The 21,518-nt window shown below is 51.0% G+C and overlaps 1 protein-coding gene across 3 annotated transcripts in view; it reads right to left on the minus strand.

Annotated features, from left to right (window-relative positions):
* Positions 1 to 1,614: 1,614 nt before the first annotated feature.
* The window catches only part of SLCO2B1 (solute carrier organic anion transporter family member 2B1), a 63,989-nt gene continuing 44,085 nt past the window's right edge, over positions 1,615 to 21,518 (minus strand). For all 3 annotated transcript variants that reach the window (XM_064441602.1, XM_064441600.1, XM_064441601.1), the window contains 7 exons: positions 15,369 to 15,533; positions 13,458 to 13,650; positions 12,496 to 12,655; positions 6,349 to 6,518; positions 4,456 to 4,520; positions 3,646 to 3,766; positions 1,615 to 2,228 (listed from right to left, as the gene is read on the minus strand). In XM_064441602.1, coding sequence (XP_064297672.1) covers positions 2,054 to 2,228; positions 3,646 to 3,766; positions 4,456 to 4,520; positions 6,349 to 6,518; positions 12,496 to 12,655; positions 13,458 to 13,650; positions 15,369 to 15,533 — 1,049 coding nt within the window. In that variant the 3' untranslated portion in view covers positions 1,615 to 2,053. The remainder of the gene's footprint in view (positions 2,229 to 3,645; positions 3,767 to 4,455; positions 4,521 to 6,348; positions 6,519 to 12,495; positions 12,656 to 13,457; positions 13,651 to 15,368; positions 15,534 to 21,518) is intronic.

Here is a 21,518-nt window from a genome sequence, read left to right on the forward strand (position 1 = left end):
CTTTCCGACTTTATATAAAGTCATTCTGCAGCCCAATGCAGGGGTATTCCCGGCAAAGCACACTGCAGCGCTTGACTTTTCACACCATACGAAACAAATCGTGTTGTTGTTAGTTTGTTGTGGTTTGGAAAGTACCCGAGAGTGACTTGAGGTTGTGCTGAACGAGGCAGGAAACAAGTCTGTGAGCCGAGGGCTTGTGCTTAGCCAGGAAAGAACCTTCTTCTCCACCGGATGCAGCGAGGATGCCACAAATCCATGGGCTGCCAAGAGCTGGAGGCACCACTGCGAACATCACGGCCCATCTCGTCCCTACTCTTGTGCAATGAACATCATTCCTATTCCTAGCCTGTTTTAGAAACAGATGCTCCCTAGTCATGTCTTAAAAACCGAGACTAGGGCACAACTCCCCCAGGTTTGGCTTTCTGATGCTCATGGTTAGCATATGCTACTGGTCCTTCCTTGAATGGGTACACCTACAACTCCACAAGCATCCACATTCATGTCTGTGTTTGAACACCTTCTTTTAAGCCAGAGGTCACTTCTGTGTGTAGGTACCTGTGAACAGAGCCGTAGCCTCTCTTAACCTTCTCCTCAGTGAACAAAAAGGCACTGCACAAAAATATGCAGAAAACCCTAAAGAAAAAGAATAATAATTAGCCTGTTACTCTGAGGGATGTTAACTGGGTCTCTCAAAATGGCTGGGCAAAGAGTCTGGTGAAATATCTAAACCAGCCACCGGCCTTTCCACCCTCCACCACCGTACCTCTGCAGACCCCAGACCTCATCATAGGAACACTTGCCAGGGTGTGAGGAGTTAATGAGTTTTCTCTACTGTGTATTTCCTTCCTCTTCTGCATATTTGGGCTGAACTTAGAAGTTTTGGTTTCTCTACTGAATTCCATTCTGGAGCCAAAAATTACAGGTTACCCAACAGTCTGTGGTTGCACGCTGACGGTATGAGACCAGCAACACGATTTGTGCTTGGGTGGAAAGGAGCCCCAAGATGGAAAGAATGCAGAAAATAACACCGGACTCGACTTTCACCCCATAATTACAGCTGCCTCTGACAGTAGCCCCTTCAAGGAGCACGGCAAGGCTGTCTGGCTCTGTGGTCAAACGGCTTAGCCATGACCTCTGCCCAGCCTGCAGGAGGCCTGGGTTCAACTCCCCTTTCCAGTCCTGCATCCCTGGGAAAAGTCCTGCCTTTCTCAAACTGCAAAACGGGACGGAGCCTTAACATTCACATGCTCCAGTAAGCTCCTGTGACAAGTACTGGTAAGGCAAAAATAAGAATTATTATTCTTATTGCTGCAAAATGTGGCCGTGCTGCCAAAGTGCGACAAGTCTGTGGCTATTGGAGTTTCTTAGTGAGCTGGACCTGTGGCTTCTTTTGGTGTCCACCCGCCCTGCCTCCCCTCCCCAGCGCCCTCATCCCTGCCCCTCGCCGCTAAAGCAGCATCTACGCAGCAGCTGGGTGAAGCATGAGTTGGTCCTTGCAAGGACCCACAGCCTGCGACAAAAATCCCATCAATGTCAGCTGGAGCTGGATGAAGCCTTCAAGGAAGAAAAACCATCTAACACCAACGAGAGCAAAAGGAACAAACACAGCCGACATTTTGGGAGCAAGGACAGACCATCATTCATTGAGATGTATGGGTTCAGTACAAAACCATTTCCTAAAAATGATTTATTAAAAATCCCTACAAACCCCTTCAGCGACGTGGTTAATGCTCAGTGCTGGCATTACCAAAACTCTCAGTAGGAGCAAAGGCTTTGGAGGACATAAATCCAGAAGTCTGCGGTTTTCAAAGGTGATGTGTGTCGACTAATCCACATGAAGGAGCAAGCTGCGCCACTGAGGTGGAGGAGGCAGGTGTAGAACAGCATATGGACAGATTCCCACAGCGCTACAGAAGTAGTACATCCCACCCAGAAGATTAGGAAATAGCCCCATCACCCATCGCTCCAAGCATCCATCCTTCACAGTTCAAGTGTGGGGTGATTCACATGGCTTCGCCTGCCCGGACATGGATCGCAATTCACATTTTTGGCATCACACTTTGGATTCTGGGCTCTTTATGGAGTTTCCTGCCAGTTTCTCCTTGTCTGGGTCTGCCTTTGTCTCTGCTGCTTTGCTGGCTTCCCTCTCCTGCCGTCTGAGAATCACATACACAGTCACAAAGCACAGGAAAGCGCCAACCTCAAAGAAAAACTGGAGACCAAGGAACCTGTGGTGCGGAAACACAATAAATCAGGGTAGCAAGGGTGTTCCTGCGTGCACCAAGGACCAACACCCAATGTCCCCAGGCACCCAGCAGATACCGAGCATGGGGATGGGCTCCTTGAGCACATTCGGCAGCAAGCAAGCAGCAGCTGCAAGCCTGGCTCCTGAGAAGGCTGGTAGGAAGAGGAGGAAGAGCTAGAAAGAGCTAGAGATAGCTACTTCTCTTTGGTGTTTCATCAACAGATCATATCTCCTGGTAAAAAGGAGGCATATAAAAACATGTCTGGGGGCTGAGGGTGACTAGGGCTTGCTGCAGCCACTGGGCAGGGAGTCACTTCACAACGAATGGGCAACTGGGGTGGAAGACCATCTGCAGCTCCCTTCCAGCCTCCCCACAGTGCACAGGCTGGATTTGGTGTCCTCTGCATGTCAAGCTGGGTTGTTCTGCTGGAAGAGTAACCCCAGGGTGCAAGACACCCTTCATGGACCCTGCACCACCTCACAGGCAGCTTTGAGGCTGGGGTCTCCCCTGCTGCTGCATTACCTGCACGGAGATGGCGTCAGGACAGGCTGCTTGTGTCTATGCTGGTGAATTAAGTAATCTTAGCATCATAGAATCATAGAATTATTGAATCACAGAATCATGAAGGTGGGAAAAGACGTCTCGGATCATCAAGGCCAACCCCCAACCCAACACCCCCAGGCCTCCTAAACCATGGCCCCAAGTCCCACGGCTACACGGTGGTTGAACCCCCCCAGGGACGGTGACTCCCCCACCTCTCTGGGCAGCCTGTGCCAGGGCCTGACCCCTCTGGCAGGGAAGGCATTTTCCCTCACATCCAACCTAAATCTGCCCTGACGCAGCTTGAGGCCGTTTCCTCTCATTCTATCACTTGCTACATGGGAGCAGAGACCAACCCCCACCTCGCTACAGCCTCCTTTCGGGTAGTTGTAGAGATAGAATAGCCCAGGCTGGAAGGGACATCGAAAGACCGTCTGGTCCAATGTTTCATGAGAAAGCGGGCCTAGATGAGATTATCTAGCACCCTGCCTAACTGCATCTTGAAAAGCTCCAGTGATGGGGAGGAGTGAAAATCTCCACCACATCCCTGGGGAGGTTGTTCCAGTGAACGATTGTTCTCACTACAATGCAGGGAGTGCTTCTGGAATCGGAGCTCAGCGGTCTATAGCATCACGTCAGCATGGTCCTTGGCATGGTTTTGGCTTGTGCCAATGACTTCCCTCCAAACCGCTCCTGTGCACTGCTGGGAGTTAGCACCGGCCGGGGGATGCGAGTGTCCCTCTTTGCCTTGTGTATGGCATATACAACAACTTAGTCCACGCTGAAGGTGGCCTGATGACATGTTCCCCCTGGGTTTCCCTCTGTACTCCCAGCCCTTGTCCCGACCGCCCATCCCTACCTTTGCCTGAAGAGGTTATTGTCGTAGTATCTGCAGGCTGCCTTCCTGTCGCACTTCTTCTCCCAGAGGATGCAGGTCGTGTCGATGGCGCTGCCGTACAGAACGGGCCCTGGCATCCACGCTGGAAGCAGAGGGTCAGAGGTGGCTTTGTCATGTTATGGAGGCACCTCAGCCCCAGGACAGACCCAATCCTGGTTACTTTCCCATGTCTTAGGGTGGAAAGTGGCTGGGGATGGTTGACTTTGCTGTGACCCACGAGGCCACTGGTCCTGCACAGCACACCTAGGGCTGGTTGTGTGTTTGCACCCCACCAAGATGCAGGAAGGCCCTTCTTTCTCATTGCTCTTTGATGAGGGGCCATCGGTCATCCCAGGAACGATGCTCACCTCCTCCACGCACTGCACTCCTTCCCATGACTGCAGTGGCAGGTTAAAATTAATTTCCACCATAAGGAAAATAACTAGTGAGATCACAGGACATGGTTTGCAGTCACCCTGATATGCTGGAGGCAAACATGGCAGCATCAGCACACAGCCAAGGGTTGTCCTCCTGGACCCAAACTTATGCCCTGCCCTCTTTTCTTTAGCTGTGTAGGTGTAGCCCCATGGAGATGCCTCTTCCCCTCCCCACCACGCGCAGCCCCCCTGACCTTGCAAGGCAGAATCTTTCCCTGGCTTAGGACAGACTTTAGTCAGTCTGAAACTCTGAATAAACAGCAATTCGGCAGCCTTGGGGCTCCTCAGGGATGAAATCCTCACAAACCTCCAAAAGCTAAATTCCAGGACAGCATTTCAACACGTTTTAATTTACCTAAAACTCTCAGCAGCATGAACTGTATCCCAACTGCAAACGATTTGTCTTCGGGCTGGATGCTCCTGAAAAAAAAAACAAACCGGAAAGTGTCCCCTCTGGCATTTGCACAAAGATGGATGTTTTCCTCCCTGGCATCACATGACACCTGACCCAAAAAGACATCCTTCAACCCAACCACAAAGGACCCCAGGCAGTTCGCATTTACATCAGCAAAAAATTATGTTTCATTCATTGGGGCTAGAAGATTCCCACAGCCTTTTCTGGGCCTGAAAAACCTACCAAACGCTGTAGGAGACAGGGAGGAGCTCAGCAAAGTATTTTTGCTTTTAATTTAATGAATCCGTATGAGTAACACACAAACAGAAACCAATCTAGCCACTGGCTCTGCCAAACGCAAGCAGTACAAGGGATGCTTTTAGTAACTGAAAGAGAAAAGTGATTTACCCAGTGGGGAAGTGGCTTTTTTTGAGGTGGGATGCCCCAGTGTATATTCTGGTGGCACCCCAGTTTTCTGAAATAAATACTGTGTTTCCTGCTGGGGTCACATAAGGAAGAGGACTGGATGGCAGAGGAGACCCCAGGGTCACCCCACCTCAGACGACTCAGCTTCCCTTTGCTCTCTGAATGCCAAGTGCACGCAGAGCTCACTCATGGCATAAAAGGTGATTTAGTAATGCCTGGTGGTGGAGGCAGAAACAGGTTCTAACCACAGCTTTTCCCTAAAAAGCAACTGGTTGGAGCGCTTCGACCACAGAAATGTGCTTGGAAATATCATTTATAGACTAACACAGAGATTCCCCGCTGGCTTTTCCCTCTCGCCCAGCACAGCCCCAGGCTCAGCCCCCCGTGCCTGCCCCACGCTCCAGCCCCACCAGCCCGGGGCTGGTGCCGAGGCTGGCTCCAGCCTGCCGCTGCCGGCCCCGCAGGCACCTTTCCAGGGGTGCAGGAAACCGGAGTCCCACTTGCTTCTCTGCACTCGGAAGGGAGGCTGTGTTCAAGCGAGACCCATCAGAAGGAAGGTAGGTAATTAAACTCCTTAACACGGAGCTGCATTAAAAAGTGCCAGAGTACTGTCGTGCTAAATTAATGCTGAGTTAATGGTGCATCTCGTTACTGAGGTATCAGCCGGGGGTGGGGAGAAGGAGCAGGATGGCTGCTGGATCTGAAGGTTGTGCTGAGACCAGGAATGGGGGGTGCGGAGGGCAACGTGGGGTTCCTGCGAGCCCCACGGCTCCATCGGTGGGTGGAGGGGCTGGGGGGCCCTGGCATGGCGCGACACCCACTCATCCACCGGCTGCTCCTTGCCTGAGCCTGCTGGCGAACCCCACGTTCCCTGCAAGAGCAACTGGCCGTGCAGCACTGGTGGCTCCATGACAAAGCCTCCAGCAGCCTGAAACCTCCACTTGCTGAAGTGGATCTCCAACAGCCAAAGAGGCCTCGGAACAGCCTTTGTAGTCTTAGGGCAGCAGGAGCTCTGCTAGTGCAGGGTCTTCAAGAGCAAGTCCTGAAGGTCTCTCCTGCTTTGACATTCGAGACTGGAGATGCTCGATGTTTCTGTCCTGCCCAGACATGCCAGGTCGTTGCTAGCAAAGCCCAGCCTGCTCCTGAGACAGACATAGCCTGGAAGAGGGACAACCACATGCACTGCCAGGTGACAGGAGCAGGGGAGCCCCGTTCCCCACTCCCTGCACCAACACACGTGAAAACCATGTAAAAGCAACGCGAGGAACCGGGCACGAGGTGCAATACAGGGCAGATTTAACCCTCCAGTCCCTCAGCTGGAGAAAACCTTCCTCCGCAATTCAAGAACCCCTTGGCTTTCCGAAAGCAACCTCTGGATGACTTTTCTGCTGTGCTTCAAGGAGAGGCTGCGCCTAGACTGTGGCTTACCTGAGGATGAGCATGAAGGACGGCGTGTGGGACGTGCTGGCGAGGATCCCTGCCAGGCAGGACAGGACTACGAAGGGCAGGAAGAGGTGGAAGCAGCCGGTGCCGCAGGTCCCCGGCTTGGCAAACCCCGCGAGCCCGTTTTCAGAGATGCACCTGCAGTTGGTGTAGTTCTGCAAAGAGGAGAGAAAACCCAGAGGCTGCTCACCTGCTCAGGGCCATGGATATACCAGGGAGAGCTGCCAGCCGTCAGAGGGAGGGAGGGTGTTCAGGTTTTGTCTGTAAATAATTAGCAGTAATTAGCTCTCAACACTTCAGGGAGCAGGGGGAAAAAAAAGAACAAGAAACCCATATCTGGGGATAACAGACCGAGCCGATGAGGAAACCCATTCTCCCATCCCCACTCGCAGCCTCCAACATGCTGCCACCTCCGAAAGGAGGTCCCAGTCCCACAGGCCCCACGGGCACCACCAGGATGTCACACGGGTGAGCACGCACAGCTGATGGGGGACCACAGCAGCATCGTGGTTCATCTCCTTGTGCTTCCAGAGGCCCCTGGAGGTGCCCCCAACCCAGACGGCATCCTTGCCTCATTCATGTGAGCCCCAGAAATGCCTCTGTACCCCTGAGAGCAGTGGTCGTGCCTCCAGTCCTGTGCTTCACGCCTGTTGTGCACCGAAGGTGCTTATGCACGGCTTTATTTCAATGTCATCCTTTGCCAGCTGAACACTTTGGCGTCCTGCACAAATCTGGACTCTTGGCATGGAAAAAATCTCACCCGCAGCTGATAAAACATTCAAGCCTGATGTGAGCTTACTGGCCCGCGTTGTATATTTTGGAGGAAATCTCCAGGGGAGCAGCACGGGCTCCATCACCTGAACCCAGCTTGTCCTCTGCTGTGAGACCCTGCACCCAGGGCTACGTGGTGAGCAGAGCTGGCAATCAACGCCAGAGCCCAAGCTCAGGGGAGTATTAAATCAGAAAAGACTCGCTAGGGGAAAATGTAAAACCTCACCTTTGAGAGAGGGTCACAAATAACCGGCTCAGCATTAGCCAAGGAAGGATGCCCTGGGGCAAGGGATATGGATTTTTTATTTTTCTCCAAATTTTAGTCACCTTTTTTTTTTAAAGAAACCTCATTATTTTGGAAGAGACCTTTAAATAAAATGAGCATGATCTTATTGTTGCTGGAGGGGGGCAGACTCACAGCAGGGTGGCAGCTTGCAGAAGGGTGCTCCTGGAGGCAGAGGCAGCCCAGGGTCTCCCAGATCCCCGTTCCCACATCGCTGCCTGGGGAAGAGGCCTGGCCGATGCCCATAAGAGAGACACACAAGGAACTGTTCCCAACTGAGAGCACGGGGGGGGAGATTTGGGATGAAAGGGGACACAGTCCCTCCCTCACACCTCTAGGAAAGAGGATTTAGTATTTTAAATTAAGACTGGGATTTATCTTCTCCAGCCATCTGAAACGAACTAAACGAAACTCATCATCTGGGCTTCTTCTGCAGTCACAGAGGGAGAGGTGGGTCTCCAGAGGACCCACCATAGATAAGTGCCTATGATAGCTGAGATGAATTTGGGCCAAAGCAATTAACAAAAATGCAATTAGAGAAATTAAAACTCATTTGATCTGTGCAACTGCAACTTTTTGCAGAGAATTTGATATTTAGGGGATATTTAGGGGATATTTTGGGGACTCTCACAAAGCCAAATGGAGACAAAGGGCTGGAGATGCACACGACGGAGGCACAAGACCATGCTCTGCCCCTTTGAAACCTTGGAGTATTTTTAGAGCAGGGAGCGTGACCCCGGCCCCAAAAACCTCCGAGCAGCAGGGACAAGCCACAAAGCCACCGGTGGCCCGTCCCCGTGAGATGCACCGTCGGGGCAGCGGTGCCGCAATGCTGACACAGCACCAGGGCTGGGAGAAGCCACCCACCGAAGCGGGGGGGAGGAGAACAACCGAGAGCAGCCCCGAAACCGCGACTGTGGTTTCCAGGCAGGGACGGGCAGCTGGATGGCACGTGGCCAGCCCCAGGTTTTTCAGGGCTGTGTGTCAAACATCCCTAGTAGAAACATTTGTTTTCTTAAGAGAAAAAGCTGCTCACCTCAAACTCTGCCTGATGCTGTCTTATTTCTTCCTTTTTTATCCCAGCTGGGACCTTCCAGTACCCTAGATTTTGGGGTGCGTGCTGACCAGCTCAGACCTGACCCCGCTGGCAGCAGAGGGGTGTCCCCGCTCCCATGCATGGCCCATGCACGGCAAGAGCAGAGAGGGGCTCGGAAACCCAGAAGCCCCACGGCACAAAGGTTCCCACAGTCCCAGGGAAGCGGGACCCTTCACCTCTCTTCAACAGCTCATGCTGGACCTGAACAAATAGCAAAGCTCTAAAATATCATCACTGCAAGGTCCTGCTTTTGGGCAAAGTTTGCCGGCTCCTGCTGTTGCCCATGAAATCCGGGGGCATCAGGCGATGCAAAGAGCAAATCGCTTTCAGTGGACAAGAGCTTTCAACGTGCGTTAAAGCCAAGCTTGCATTGTGCCAGCCTCCTCTGGAAGGGCTGCAGCAGAGCTGGGCACAAAACTGCAGGTTTTCCTGCGCACTGGTGCATTTCTAGGAACCCAGGCATTTGCGGCAATGAAAGCAGCAGGCAACAAGTGCCGCAGGTCCCTGCACTGGCAAAGAGCTGCTGAAAATGGTAAGAAAAGTGTAATAAAACAGGGAAAGCAGGAGCTGGGGGAATGCCATAAAATACTGCCATGGTTTTAGCTGGGATAGAGTTAATTTAATTCCCTGCAGCTGGCCCAGTGCTGTGCTCTGGGCTGAGGATGAAAACTGCTGATAACACACCGATGTTTGGCTGTTGCTGGGCAGGGCTTGTACTAGCCAAGGGCTTTTCCAGCTCCCCGGGCTCTGCCAGGGGCACGAGCAGCCGGGAGGGGAGGGGGCACAGCCGAGAGAGCTGATCAAACTGGCCACAGGGATGTTCCATACCATGTAACGCCATGCCCAGTGTGTTACTGGGGGAGCTGGCCGGGGGTGGGAGGCAGCGATCGCGGCTCGGGGACCGGCAGCGTCGGTCGGCGGGTGGTGAGCGGTTGTATCGCTTGTGCTTCTGGTTTTCCCCTTTTTCCCTTTTCCTTCTTATTATATTATCATTATTGTTATTACTATAATAATCATCATTATTATCATTATTATCTTATTTTAATTATTAAACTGCCTTTATCTCAACCCACAAGTGTTTTTCCCTCTTGCTTTTTCTCATCCGATTCTCTCCCCCGCCCCACGGGGCTGGGGGCGGCGAGCGAGCGGCTGCGGGGTGCCGAGTTGCCGGCGGGGGCTGAGCCACGACAAATGCAATAATACCCAAAACTGGAGAGGGACCGAGGTTGCTCTGCGGACACCCGAGCTCAGCTCCTAGTCCAGCACGATAAAGGAGCGGAGCTCAGCACCTGTAGCCACAGGACTGTGTGCCATGAACCCGCCGCCCCAGCGAGACGCAGCGTGCTCCAGGTACCGCGTGCTGGCTCGTGGCTTCGCACTTGTAACGACACCTTGAGATGCAGTCCCGGGGTGGAAAAAGCTCTCACGCAACTTAAATTGGGCCAAGATGCATCAAGAGGTGGAAAGGAGATTAAGCAAATTATCTCAGCGCTAAAGGAAGAGCTAATGCTGGCTTTACTAAGCAGCGTTTGCGTGGCATCAGCAAAGGAGCCCTGCTTTTGCTGTAGCGTGTGGCTACACTTAATAACGCGTATAATGAATGCAGGAGGGGGCCACGTCCAGGATCACAGGATGTCAAAGAGCTGGAGGCATCTCCGAGGAGGAAGAAGCAGTTGGAAAGGATCTGCTGTACCAAAGGCAGGCACAGGGATGCAGAAAAGCACATTTGGGACTAAGCTCTGGCAGAAAACGTAATTGTTATTAAAATGAAGTGTTGTTAATTAACAAAATGCTGCTAAAAAGTGCCCAGACAGTCCCGTGCTGTCATTATACCCTGTGCCAAGAACACAGAGGAAAACTACTCACCCTGTATGGATTGCTGACATTTTTCAGGCAGGTATTTGAATTGGCCAATATTTCCTTACTATTTATTTGTTGAACTGTATTGCCTGGAGACCCAACAGACTATTGGCACTGCGAAAACTCAGCCCCTGTTGGGGTTTTGGTGACAGGCAGGGAGCAGCAGAGGAAAGAGAAGCACGTGGCAGCAAAATAACCCGGCCAGGTCTGCAAACGAAGGGAGACCCCATTTCTCTAGCCCCCGCATCGGGACTCTCCCGCTAAATTATCCTCTCACACAGAGACCTGGCTTGGCAGCCGGTACTTACGGAGAGGAGGCACACGGCAACTAGTGACTAGTGACTGCAAATCTGCAGGCTGAAAGGTGGAATAACATTGCCCTAAGGAGGCCCTCCCAGAGCGAGCAGCGAAGGTCTGCTCAACATCAGCGCTATGTGTACTGGGGCAATGGTCCCTCCAGGCCTGGCTTGCCCAGAGCTGCTCCCTGAGTCCCCCAAAAGCAAGAGTTACCTCCTCTCTCCTCACCTATAGATGTAGCGTAGCTAAAACAAGTTCTATGATGGAAAAACCCAGGCTGCCTCTGCAACTGTGGGTAGCTGAGTGTTTTCAGCTGGTGTTTCCCCCCACTCCGCAGGAGGGCAGTTCAGACCACACGCAGTTTTGCATTTTGCTTCATTTTTTTTAAAAAAAAAGTTCATTCTAGGCTTTTGAGCAGTGTTTTAGGTAAAGGAAGTACTATTGGGCGAGCAGTCTGGTGATACCTGCTGCAAGACATCGATGTATGTGAAAATGTGTGCCACCTGCATGGATATTCTGCCTTCACAAGCCTGGAAAAATGAAAACACTCGGACTCTGCCCCGTTTCAGAGAACTTCAGGCATGTGATGCTTAAATTGGGAGCCTGGTTTTGGCAGGTCCCTATTCAAGGAACACAGATGGGACAATTCACAGCGGGAGCCTGGAGGTGGGCTGACTCGCCTCGTGAAGAAAGCAGCCCTTGAGTGCAAGAGGCACCCACGGACTTGGGGTCATGCTAGGGGCTGTGATTAGCCCTTCCCTGCACATCCTCCTGTCCCACCACAGGAAACACAGCTAAGAAAGGTGACCTTGTCGGTGACCGTTTAGGGGTGAAGGGAAGCAGAAGGTCTTTCATCTTCCATGCAAAACGTCCACGCAAGCTGCTGGGCAGCAAGGGAGATATTGAAGCCCATACCCTGGGCTGCATCCCCAGCAGCGCGGGCAGCAGGGCGAGGGAGGGGGTGCTGCCCCCCTGCCCCGCTCTGTGAGACCCCCCTGCAGCGCCGCCTCCAGCTCGGGGCTCCTCAGCACGGGACAGACACGGGGCTGCTGGAGCGGGGCCAGAGGGGGCACAGAAATGCTCCGGGGGCTGGAGCCCCTCTGCTGCGAGGCCGGGCTGGGAGAGCTGGGGTTGTTCAGCCTGGGGAAGAGAAGGCTGCGGGGAGACCTTATTGCGGCCTCCCAGGGCTTAAAGGGGGGCTGTAGGAAGGGTGGGGGCGACCTCTTTAGCAAGGCCTGCTGTGACAGGCCAAGGGGGGATGGTTTGAAACTAAAGGAGGGCAGATTCAGACTGGATCGAAGGGAGAAATGTTTTACGCTGAGGGTGGTGAGACACTGGCCCAGGCTGCCCCGAGAGGTGGTCGATGCCCCATCCCTGGACACATCCCAGGTGAGGCTGGACGGGGCTCTGAGCGACCTGATGGAGTTGGAGATGTCCCTGCCCATGGCAGGGGGTGTGATTACAGGAGATCTGAAGGTCCCTTCCCACCCAAACCATTCTGTGATTCTGTAATATTGAAGCTAGTGTTTGTGGAGCAAATCCTGACCTGGGCAGGGAGCAGTGGGTGGGGGAGGACACCTTGACATCCTAAAAGGTTGGATACCTAAAAGGTTTCTGCCTTGGCCAAAGACCTGTACTGGCAAGGGCTGTGTTATACTGGAGAGCCCTAAGAAACACCAAGTTCTCAAGCTTCCCACAGAGTCACGCAGAGCTCATCCAGCAGTAATGAACTTCAGAAAACCTAATTGCCAGACTTGAGCACTGCATTGGTCATCCCTCATTAGCCATCCCCAGCCAGGACACTAGCGCAGTGGGAATGACTCACCAGGACTGAGTTGTTGTCCTCATTGATATTTACGACTCTGCAGCCGGCGGAACAGGGTGAGACGTATTCAATAGCGTTAGAGCCGCAGATGGGGTTATAGGCGTTCTCAGGGCAGTTACACTGGAGGCTACACTCCAAGGCGTGGTGAGAAAATTCAGGGCTACAGCAGGAAGAAAATAGTAATGCATGGTATCGAGCATCAGTAATATGCATCTTATCTAGAAAACATGCCACATGTATATTGAGATCAGTAAAGAAACACTCGATTGCTTAAAAAACCTTCCCCATATGTAAGTGAGGACCCACAGAAATTCCACTCTAACCCCCCACGCCTTTGCTCTGCCTGAGCAAAGCATCCTGACCACGAATGGTCAAGGGAGTCACCCACTTCCTTCATGTTTGGCCCCAAATGAGGGGTCCTGGGGTATTCGCAACACTGCGCTGTGGGAGGTGGTGACCTTCCCGCTGAGGGCTCCGGCCGGCTTTCGCCGAGACCACAGGGTGCCAAACATGTGAATTCACAGCAACTTGGATCAAGCTTTGAGGGAAGACAAGAAGGTCCTGCCCCACATTTAGCTGCGTAGGGAAGCGGCCACAGCGTTGAAGGTGGGATCCCAAGGCTGGCCCCTGCCCAAATTATTTGCCTGTGAGTAACGCGCTGTGCTTTCCAAGTCAGAATTTTAATCTTATGCTGTTTGTGCCAAAAACGTGATCACTTCGGGTTTCACCACCAGTCAGTGAAGTTAGAAGTAAGGACGCAGCAGATCCAGCGTTTATTCACAAAAGCATTAATTTCTAGGCATATTTTATCGCCATTATCTCTTTCTCAAGAGGGAATAAACCCATTTCTGGGTATTCTGCTTAAATTCTACCTCCCTTCCAAGGAGTGCAGCTGGGTCAGGGGGTACCCACAGCCCTGGGAACGACCCACCCATGCCCAGCCTAGCTGGAGCTGTCGGTACCTCTTGCTGTAGGTAACGCCCGCAACCTTCTGCGTGGGGCAGCCGAGGAAGAGGAGGGGGAAAGCCACGAGCAGGCAGAGGAACATGCCAAGGACACACATGGCGCTGCATCGCCTGAGGGACATCTGGAACCGCTTCAGGATGGCACCACCCACCACGATGCCGACCATCGCCCCGGGGATGTTCACAGCACCTGGGGAAAGGCAGGTCCTTGTTTTGCACCCTCTGAGCCGTGTGAGTCCCTTCATTATAGCGAAGGCTCAGAGGATTTGTTGTTGGATTCCTACTTTTCAGCACGGGTGATCTGGAAGGGACCAAGGGTCTTGCGGGGACTGGTGGGATATTGCTAAGAATGAGCAATTTTGCAAAAAGAGCGGGACACCACAGCAAACTGGCTCTCTTATGTATCCGTGTAGGGAAGATGGAGGGACCAGTGAAAAACTATGCTTAAACCAGTAAATGTGATTTTTGCAGCGGAGATGGGAGAAAATAAGTTGGACACCTTCAAGAGCCGCCTGGACAGGGTGCTGGGCCGTCTTGTCTAGACTGGGCTCTTCCCAGAAAGGTTGGACTAGATGATCCCTGAGGTCCCTCCCAACCTGGCATTCTGGGATTCTGTGAAAATATCAATGAAACCTGGAAAGGATATTTAATTCTCCCATAATGTGGTAATGTGGCCGCTTCTGTTGTCATCATTATGAAACTGTGAAGGTTTCCATGACAGACTGGGAATTTTGCAAAATCCTCCTTTATAATGGGACACTGAAGTGCAATCTATTTAATTCAACAAAGAATCAACAGGGAGGTTGCCTTCAGCCCATAAATAACCCACGCAAGGAAGGGATTTCCAACTACAGAAAGATTTTTGGTCTAAGAGAAAAAGGCAAAGCAAGATTCAGTAGCTGGGAACAAAAACTAGATGAATTTAAACAAGAAATATGGTGCACATCTTTAACAGAGGAGGTGAATCAAGCCTGGGAAGAACTCAGCAGGGCCCATCAGTGGAGGACACCACAGCTTCAGCACTTAACCTTCCTGCCTGTATTCTGCCTGGGCTGCCAGGCTTTGCCAGTCTGCCCTGCTCGCTGTCTTCTGATTTATTTGTTGTAGGCTTCAGAAGACTCTTTCTCTGAGGATGCATGCTGCTTGTTCAAAAATATATTTTAAATACTTCTGTGTCTAGATCTCCGAACTCTCTGACTGATTGTAAGAGTAGGGCTTTATTCTTTGTATTTTTATTACCATGAGAAGCTCGCACAGGGAGATGTCAGCCCCGAACCGGGCATTCTGGATATTACGGTACAAGCAAAAGCAGTCTAATCTCATGAGCACATATCCTGCTTAACACTTATTCCTTTCCTTCTTAACAATACCAACAGCAAGCAATTAGCTCAACCGTTACAAGCAATTAGTCTAACTATAGCAAACATTTGGAAGAGTTTAGACACGATTATGGCACCAGCTGAGTGGTCTCTTGCTGCAAAGTGTCTTTAAAATGCATGCACACATTACTGCGGTTTCTAATTTTATTTACTATCGACATTTTTAAAGACCCTTAACCCAATGATCGATGTAAAGTAACGCCTGCTACAGAAACGTGCATAATTCATATCTGATGTTTCTTTGCTCCCTTGATGCGATGAGTCGGTCTCCCCTCCTTGATTACGGTGAACAGCCTTAGATAACAAATATTTCTCCAGGTCTTAAAAGGTTTTATTTAGCAAGCTCAGGCTGCAATGTAAAGGAAGGAAGGTAGATCTAGCTGAGAAATCATACGGGCAAGGATCTGGTGCCACGTCTGCCTGTAGGTAATGGAAGGAGACTGGCAGCTCCAGAGGGAAAGGTGCTGCTTAGCAATCTTAATTTTTAAGAGGTGCTCAAAAGCTGGCAAGCCTCAATAGCAACACTTACCGATGATCATGTTGGCCAAGGACGCTGTAAGGGAGAACTGTCTCTCCAGGAACTTCGCCATGAAAGTTGCTAAACCAGCAACCATGGCAGAGAGGTTGACCTGAGCCAACACCACCAGCAGGTAGACGGGATGGCGCAGGTTCCTCAACAGGACCAGAGGAAAATCTGAAAGGAAAAGGAGAAACTTGTGTATGAAAGAGGTGTTCAGCAAATTAATCCATGAAAAGTGGCCAAACCTTGATTTTTCCTACTTTTTTTTTTTTTTTTTTTTGGTGCAGGATTAACTCTTTAGGAGAGGTGAGCCCTTCTGAACGATTCATTTACAGAAGGGCAGAGTGTCTGCTTTCAGGGTTTATCATTTCAGGGCTTGATTGTGCGACCATTTGGATACTAAAAAGTCAGGATGAAGCATCAGGACATTGCAAAAATTAAACACCTGAAAACTGCAAAACAGGGTGAGAGAGGGAAACCAACGATCCCTCACCCCACCTGCCTCAGGAACCAGCCATGGGATGGGTGGAGCAACGGCAGAAGTTAGTTGTTGCAAAAGATGAAGCAAAAAAAGTAGGGTTTTCAGTGCAAAGCACAACCAGTCTTAAAGTGAACGTCAGAAGAGAGCGACTCCTCTCTGGACACGTCCCATCCCTGCAGGGCTCACCTCCATATCTGTTAATCCTTGTGACTTGCTGCTAAGGTCAGTTACGCTTAATTTCTGCTGAAGCCCACGCAGTTGAGACCAAGAACTGCTCTAAAGAGGCGTGCACGCAGGCAGCGTACGAAGGGTCTGTGCCAGCGCAGTGGGAAACTGTTGGAGGCATCAGCATCAGCGGAATAGAATAGAATAGAATAGAATAGAATAGAATAGAATAGAATAGAATAGAATAGAATAGAATAGAATAGAATAGAATAGAATAGAATATTTTCAGTTGGAAGGGACCTACAACGATCATCTACTCCAACTGCCTGACCACTTCAGGGATGACTACAAGCCTCTGAAACACTGACAAGCTTGGGGCATCGACCACCTCTCTAGGAAGCACGTTCCACTGTTTCATCACCCTCTCAGTAAAAAAAATGCTTCCTAAGTAAACTCTAAACGAAGCATCTTGACCCAAAAAAACTGATATCTCACGCCAGCGCTTGGGTGATATGCTCAAGTGATTCTGAACATCTGCTAATGCAGAGGACAAATGTGCCGCCTCCTGCAGCGATACCTCCTGCCGAGCTCGGAGCTGCCGGGGTCTTACCATGCCTTAGGAGAAATGCAGGTGGCTCTGCGATAGTTTTTCAGCCTCAGCTGAACCTAAATACTCAGCTGAACAGCAAATACTGCCTCTGCCTCCTGCCTTCAACGGGTGGACTGCACCGGGATGGCTGAGAGCAAGGTCAAAACCTGCCTCTTTCCCCCACCAGCCGCGGGCTGAGGGCTGCAGCGCCGAGTGATTGCAGGGCTTGTTACAAACACGCACGGCCCACGCAAACACGGCCTCGGTCCCTTTCCCTAAAGCTTTCTGGCAGGGCTTCTGCTAAAACAAATACGAAAGTAGCTGGGACGCCATTAAAAGTTAATTTATTTGTTTGCTGTGGTTGCAATTTCAATGTCCTTTTTGTTTCAATTATAAAAATGTATTTTTTGATTACAGGCAAGAAATGCTCCAGCGGATTCCCCTGAGGCTGAACCCTTACTGCTTGAGAAAAAAGATATCTTCAGCAAAGACAGCTGCCCTGCTCCCGGTGCCACAGGAATTGGGATGGCGACGCCGACGCCCGCCAGCTGGGAGGCTGCAGTTCTCCAGCCTGGAGGAATTTCTCCTTCGTGCACATCCCGAACTCACTCCCTGCTCATGCTTTTGTCCCCCTGAACCATCGCCTTTCCCCGGGCTCTTCGTCCGGCTTCGCAGCACGCGAGCAAAGGGCGCGCATAAGGGCAACTTCCACACAAACAGACGATGAGTTTCCCAGATGAGGGCTCAGAAAGTCAATATGCTGAAGCAGAGATAAGGAATTAACAGCGAGGATTAATGCAAGGGCCTGCCATAAATTAATGGTGTTAATTCTTCGCAGCTCACAAACATTCGGGACAGTGTTTATATCTGCTCCGGCGCAGAGGCACTGGGGGACTGCAGAGGGAGAACTGTCTGGTGCTTGTCTTGGAGTTGCCCCAAGCTGTGTATTTGCTTTATCTGCTCTAAAAAGTTCTGTGAAGAGCAAAGGTCCCTGCACGGATGCGAGGGCGTCCCCCATACGCAAAGGCAAGGCTCTCGTTCATGGGAGTATCGCCTCTTCCAGCCCAGCACCCCACCCTCAGGGTTAGGCAAGCAGCTGAAGATGTTGGGGAGCCGCAAACTCGGGGCACTAGAGAGGGTCCAAGCATGCAAGGCAAGTTCAGGGACCCTGCGACACTGGTGTGCTGGAGAGCCGGGGGGCTAGCGGTCATCTGGGGAGGGGACGAGCTGTGATGACATCTCTGCACTAGACCAAGGTGCACCCCAAAGAAGGGAGGTGGTTTTGCTCTTAAGTATCAATAGAGGTCTTGCTTTTTGAAGCTTACATACTGCAATATCTCAGACACACTGCAAATATGAAACCTCAACTCGCTTGCTGACAGGTCTCCCGAGAGCTCATCCAGCCTTTTGTGGGGGTTAGTGGCAATATTCCACCAAAAAGATTTCTTTTCCCTAGAGTTCCTCGGTCTTTTCAATTGAGCCGTGCCCGCTCTGCCACCCTACATCAGAGCTCTAAAGCCACGACACTGAGCAGGTCTCCCACTTCATGGTGGGAGGCAGCAGGACTGCCGTCCTCTGCAGTCACCGTCTCATTACTAAGCTGATCTTCCTTGCAGCTCCAGAGAGGAAGCTGGGCAGATGGTAAAAGCAAGTGGAAACGTTAAAATAATAATAATAATAATAATAAAAAACCTCCTTGAAACTATCTTTAGGCACCATAGAGAAACAACCAAGTCACAAGCCCAGTGTTTTAATTGCTTTGAAGATCACCTTTAATAGATTAATTCCCAGTATGTGCAACAGAAGCTGAACATCCTCCCAGGTGTTTTCAACAGAAGCCTAGAAATTAGCAATGAAAATGACTTCAGGCTAGCTAAATCCTACTTTCTTGATTACTGTGAGCAGGTCCAATGTCTGCAAAAGGAGCACGTTGTGAGTACAAGGAGCAGGGTGCAACCCAATGTCATCCAGCGCATCTGTGCAAGAGCCAAGACCGCTCCCCACAGCGCTTTGACTTTCCTCCTTCTGAATAACTCCAGCGAGTGGAGCCTGCTCCCTCCTTGGGTAATTGACCTCATTGTTTGCAAACGTCCCCAGTGTTTTGCCTGAGTATTTATCCAGTACACAGCTTCATCCTGTTATTGCTGATTGTGGAGGGAAAAGCTCTTCCTGTCCTTGAGGGAGAGTTCCGAGGGCTTTGCAAACTGCTTTCTGCTCGTCACACCTTGCCCCAGAGGGTTTTAAAGCCCAGCGGCTTCCAGAGAAATGGAGAATGTGAGGCATTTCGTGGGATGGGCTCCAACCCATCCTCATTTTTTTTCCAATAAAGTAAAAGGCAAAAATTCCCGCAAGCGTTATTTTGCTGTTATCTCCATGTGCATTGAAGCAACAGAAGAAATGACAAAATGCATTTCCTTCTCCATAATCATGCTTCACTTTGCATCATTTAAGCTGAAATAAGTGACTAAACACCACTTCGGAACATCTTCCTCCTCTATTCCATTCCTCCTCCTCCATCAATTCCTCTAAATTATAAAAAGCAATTTAAGGCTTGCCTCTGCCAAGTCCTTAAGAAAATGATGAACCCTTAAAGGCACTCTCCAGTCCTATTCTGCTCAAGGAGCATCCCTGAGCGCTCTGCTGAATCGCAGCCTAACCAGGCAGTGACTTTCTCACCTGGACTTTCCCCCCAGCCTTGGGCCAGGTTTGGAGCGGGAGCTGGGTTTTCCCCCCGCCATCAGCGCCGAGGCAAAGCCGCCCCTGTTCCCTCCAGCTGACAGGCAGAGGGACGCTTCCCAACAGGAGACGTTGCCTTCCTCCCCGGCGTTGCTGGTCCCGGGCTGAGTTTGCAGCCATCGCGCATGGGTGGCCCGTGTGAAAGTAGGAGGCCAGTTTGCAAAATGCTTTAACACCAGTGATGAGCCAAGTGTTGACCCAATTGACTCCAACCCCAAGCGCTTTGTTTGGGCCACACCGATGGTGCAAAGTACCTTCCAACCGAAAGGGGATGAAGATCTGCAGATGAGCCAAATAAAAAAGCACAGCCCTAATCTCCAGGCCCATTTTTCAACCTACTCAGAATCGCAGAATCGTTAAGGTTGGAAAAGACCTCTAAGATCATCAAGTCCAACCATCAACATAACACTTCCATGTCTCCTAAACCGTGCCCTGAAGTGCCGCTGCATTCAAACCCCTCAATCAGAGGGAGGACTCTGTCTTACGAAGGACGCGGGAGGAACAGGACACTGACATCAGAAAAACCAAGGAGGTACGACTCAAAGATTTCACAGCACAACCCCATCAGTTCCAGCCCTCTGAGACCCGCAAAGCGAGAACCCCCTCCTTTAGGAGCCGGGTCTTCCTTTTGTACTGGGATGTGGTGTGAAAAGGGCTCGTGGGAGGGCGGAACAGGGGCCAGACTGTCCTACAGCATTTCTCCATCACATCTGTTTTGTTCTGTCTCTCTTTTTAAACAAAAAGGGTATAAAATACCAAGGTGATTCAGGCTGGAAAACCTCCAAATGCTATTTTCATAAACTATTGTGCAGAAAAGAATAGTAAAAATAGAGGAAAGAAAGCTTGGCAACAGAAAGATGCAACAAAATAAGCAGGACAATCACCAAATGGGAGGTAAAACTGTCTTTCTAGTGACCTATAGATGAGCTAGCACTGAAGCTTTTAGACTTCAACCAAATTGTCCCCGTCCAACCATCACACACTAGCTCCCATCCAGGTTTTGGCTCTAAAAAGAGTTTTATATCAGAAATCCTGGTGATTTCAGCAAGATTGCTCTCCTGATAAAAAACACAGACACTTAAATTTTTTTCAGGACTGGGCTTTAGGGGATAAATTCTCAGAAATAATGAATTCGTTAGCACAGCTCCTGCAGCCCCGACAACAGGAATCCTGATGCAAGCCCTGAGCCAAACCTGCAGCTCGCACGGAGGTAAGATGTTTCCTTCCCTCTTCACCCAGGAGGAGGGAGCTCATTTCTATTCATTTTTCAGAGGCAAAGAGCGGAGTGTCAGTGTGAAAATCCCATCTGAGCGCTATAAATCTGTTCCCACGCAATCGTTTCCATCACACGGGTTTTCTAAATGACAGTGCAACAAGGTCAGCAGGGGAATAAACCCCTGACTCGCTCCTCTCGTTTAGCATTAGGCTAGCGAGAAAATGGTGCAACTAGCAGAATGAAAACCTGCCCACGCTTGTCTGGCTGTGCCTGCCCAGCACTGACCTTAATAAAACAGAGAGTTTCCAATAAATTAAAGGGATAATATTCAGGAAATATGGAGAAAGCTGATATGGATTGACTTCAGAGGGTCACTTTTCTTAAATAATTGCCAAAGTGTAGCGCATTTCCTTCAAAAAAAACCACAACCCCCAGCAGTAACCTCCACAGAGTGAAGCCCAGCTGATTCCCTTCAGCACAAAGAGCCTACTCATTTCTAAACAACCTAATTGCACTGGCTGAAGATCACCCTGTGCAAACACGCATCTGATTTTAATTGCGCACACCCTGGCTCCAGGCAGCGCCGGCCACCCTGAGTGGGAGGCAGCCCGGCTCTCGTGTTCTCACCAGCCTTGAAAGAGGGGGTCTCAGGAGGCTTTTGGGGACCACGAGCTGCCAGTGCTGCTGGGGGTCTGGTGCCTGCTGTGACCTGAGCGCTGAGCAATAGCAGCTGGATGCACCCAAGCTGCAAAACCCCTCTTTTTTGGGGGGATGTCTTTCCCTTCCCACGCTCTGCTCCAGGCTCACAGCTTGCACTCCTCTTTCCTGCCTGGCTTTGGGCTCCAGCGAGGTTTTGGCCTCCCATTCCCCAGATGAGCCATAAAGCCACCGAATGTTGAGAGCTACCAAGCCCAGAGGCTTTGATCAGCACGAGGTGGAGCGGGGTCGTCTGGACATGATGGTAAGCATCTG

The sequence above is a fragment of the Phalacrocorax carbo genome, chromosome 1 (genome assembly GCF_963921805.1).
Source record: "Phalacrocorax carbo chromosome 1, bPhaCar2.1, whole genome shotgun sequence".
NCBI lineage: Eukaryota > Metazoa > Chordata > Aves > Suliformes > Phalacrocoracidae > Phalacrocorax > Phalacrocorax carbo.